Source organism: Azolla caroliniana, unplaced genomic scaffold (assembly GCF_043228905.1).
Source record: "Azolla caroliniana isolate FFs.n. ecotype wild unplaced genomic scaffold, voAzoCaro1.0.p SCAF_5, whole genome shotgun sequence".
NCBI lineage: Eukaryota > Viridiplantae > Streptophyta > Polypodiopsida > Salviniales > Salviniaceae > Azolla > Azolla caroliniana.
In genome coordinates, this window is record NW_028230440.1 from 18,445,533 (window position 1) to 18,448,126 (window position 2,594).

Consider the following 2,594-nt stretch of genomic DNA (forward strand, 5'->3'; position numbering starts at 1 on the left):
CAGAAGCCTTCCTGGGTAGTTAGGTATCCATCACATAGATACATGCTCAATTCTGCGTTGCTCAATTTCTAGATTTAACTCTTGAGTTGAGCTTGAAGCCATTCTGTAACAAAATATCACTCTACTCTATAGCAAAGAGTGAACACCATTTTGTTCAGGTTACATTATTCCAAGTATTCCCTATGCTTAACTACAAATTGTAGTTCCATTTTGGGATTAAGGACATTAAGAACTCTAGGAGAACCACCAAGAAGTACCCCTCCCTAAGAAGATCAGTCATTAGATACCGACAAGCAAAAATCATAGCAATTGAAAACTTGAAATCATTGATACAAGAAGCCATCATAGTATTATTATAAGTGAATGGAAAGGATGGCGATAAATGTTTGATGAAAGAAACATAGTGGTTTAAAGTGAATCATACGAAGCCATCATAGTGTTATTATAAGTGAATAGAAAGGATGGCGATAAATGTTTGATGAAAGAAACATAGTGGTTTAAAGAATTATTTGGAAAATTACCTCTTAAATCTTGAAACCGAGATACATGCATCTATAAATTACAAAACAATTGCAGTTAAAAGAATTTGTACCTTCAAACATCAACAAATATATGTATTGATAATCAACACATATATGTTTCCATAAAATAATTTCAATAAATTTTAGGCAGAGTTTGTCATTACCAGGGTCGAAGATGGGCGTGTCAAATTTGGACATGTTGTTAGGTTAGGAAGAAGGAATCCATTTCCAAAAGTGCCTTCTCACACCAACAAGTGCATTCTCATCATCCAAAGACCTCGACATGTCCCCAACATTATCTACAGTATATTCATTCTCTTCAGTAACAAAGTCATTGGAAGGTAGGTGTTCCATCACGGCTTCCATATGATGCAAAACATAACGAGTCATCAAACCCGGGTATGTAAATGACTCTCTTTCTTCCTCCTCCCTCTGGTAAGTGTGCCTTCTCATTTCAACACATTCGGCCGACCCCAGTGTGGAGCCGAGCTCTTCTCGGATACCTCGTAAACAGGCAGAGTACACAGACTCACCTGGCTTCATCTTTTCAGATAATGGCCGATTCCTTTGACGAATCGAACCGTCACTCATCTCTTGGTGCGATTCAAGCAACATGTTGCCATTATTGTCAGTGATCTTAACGCATGCCACGTGGACAGTCCGCTTGGGTGGGGTCGAATCCTCCAATGAGATCTCACCTTCTAAGAGCTCCTTCCATAGGTTAGATACTCTTTTGGTACCTTGGGCCTTTCCCCATTGGGAAAGTATTTCCGATCCGTGCGCAAGGCGGGCAGCGAGCCATTCTGATAGCGCCGATGGGGAGCCTAAATCTTGTGGAGAAACACATGTTTTCTCACTAGAGCATAATTCAGCCTGTGGGCCATCTTTGGATGGGTCTTCCTGGATGGCAGTTTCGGTGGAAGAAGACAGAGGGGTTTCCATTCTAGGGTTTATCGTAGGATTACCTTTGGGAATGAAATGCTTGTGGCAGGAGGAAAGCACAGAACGAGAGGTATCTTGTATCTGCAAAGGTAGGAGAGATTTGAGGGGGCTGTTGATATATAATACCTTGTGGGAGAGATTGGTGAAGACCCAATTCCTCTTCATAACGCTGCACTTGTACACATCATATCGCCCACCATGGCGCTGGCTATGGCGGTCTCTTCAGCAGAATCTGTTTTCATTCTTCTTCTTCTTCTTCATCTTCTTCTTCTGTTATCTTTCTTCTCTGGTTTCTCAGAATTACACATATACCTCTCTCACTTGCTTTTTCCAAATCTACCGAAATACCCCTGCCCTTTTCCGAACTAAAAACTGAGTTCGAATCTTCTGGGTGTCGCCTACAAAAAGCCTCAATGGTATTCGTCGGGTAGATATACTCGAGTTTTTTCTCTTCATATTTCACGCCCGAAACACCCCTATATGTTTTTGCCTATCTTCCTCCAATTACAGATAGATGGTTTCTTGTCAAGAGAGCGAGGAGATAGATAGACAACGATATCTTCTTAAAGTCCATGGGTGACTTACTGCGATCTACGTGATGGGGCTTCAAGTTATGGCGAGAATAGGACTTGGAATGCAAACAATTTAATGATTTTAATGCTACGGTGTAAAGTTTAAACCACCAAGCTTGAAAAGTACACTTAAGGATATATATATTGGTATGCTAGTTAACTTGCATTATGTTAGCAACATTGAAAGTCCATAGATTTGAATCCTATATGAGCCAAAAAAGTGGTTATTGACAAGACTTGCAAGAGGGAGGGGAAAGTGGGCTATAGGATTCATCTTAAGTATCTCACACTTGACCTTTGAACCTTGGAGTCAAATTTTTGATACCCAAAGGTATGCATGTTGCACTTGAGCTTTTAGCACTAGAGTCTAACATTTGAGATGTGGAATCAACCTATAGTGTAGAAATTGACTAATTTCAGGATGCATTTTTGTCTCTCCTCCATTGGGTTTCACATCATCTTCCAAGTCATCAATAAGTCATTATGAAAAATTAAAGTAAATACAATTAAATTCATCTTCCAAGAATTAGGTGTGACAAATCTTAACAACACTTACAAC

At 39.8% G+C, this 2,594-nt stretch overlaps 1 protein-coding gene across 1 annotated transcript; it reads right to left on the reverse strand.

Annotated features, from left to right (window-relative positions):
• Window positions 1–300: 300 nt before the first annotated feature.
• LOC147864328 (uncharacterized) lies at window positions 301–1,736 on the reverse strand. Its single transcript, XM_087320405.1, has one exon. The coding sequence runs from the start codon at window positions 1,626–1,628 to the stop codon at window positions 729–731; it is 900 nt and encodes a 299-aa protein (XP_087176531.1). The 5' UTR covers window positions 1,629–1,736; the 3' UTR covers window positions 301–728.
• Between the last annotated feature and the right edge of the window lie 858 nt (window positions 1,737–2,594).

Excerpts from the sequence above, each read along its gene's own strand:
- LOC147864328 (XM_087320405.1), bottom strand. The coding sequence starts at position 1,628 with ATGAAGAGGAATTGGGTCTTCACCAATCTCTCCCACAAGGTATTATAT.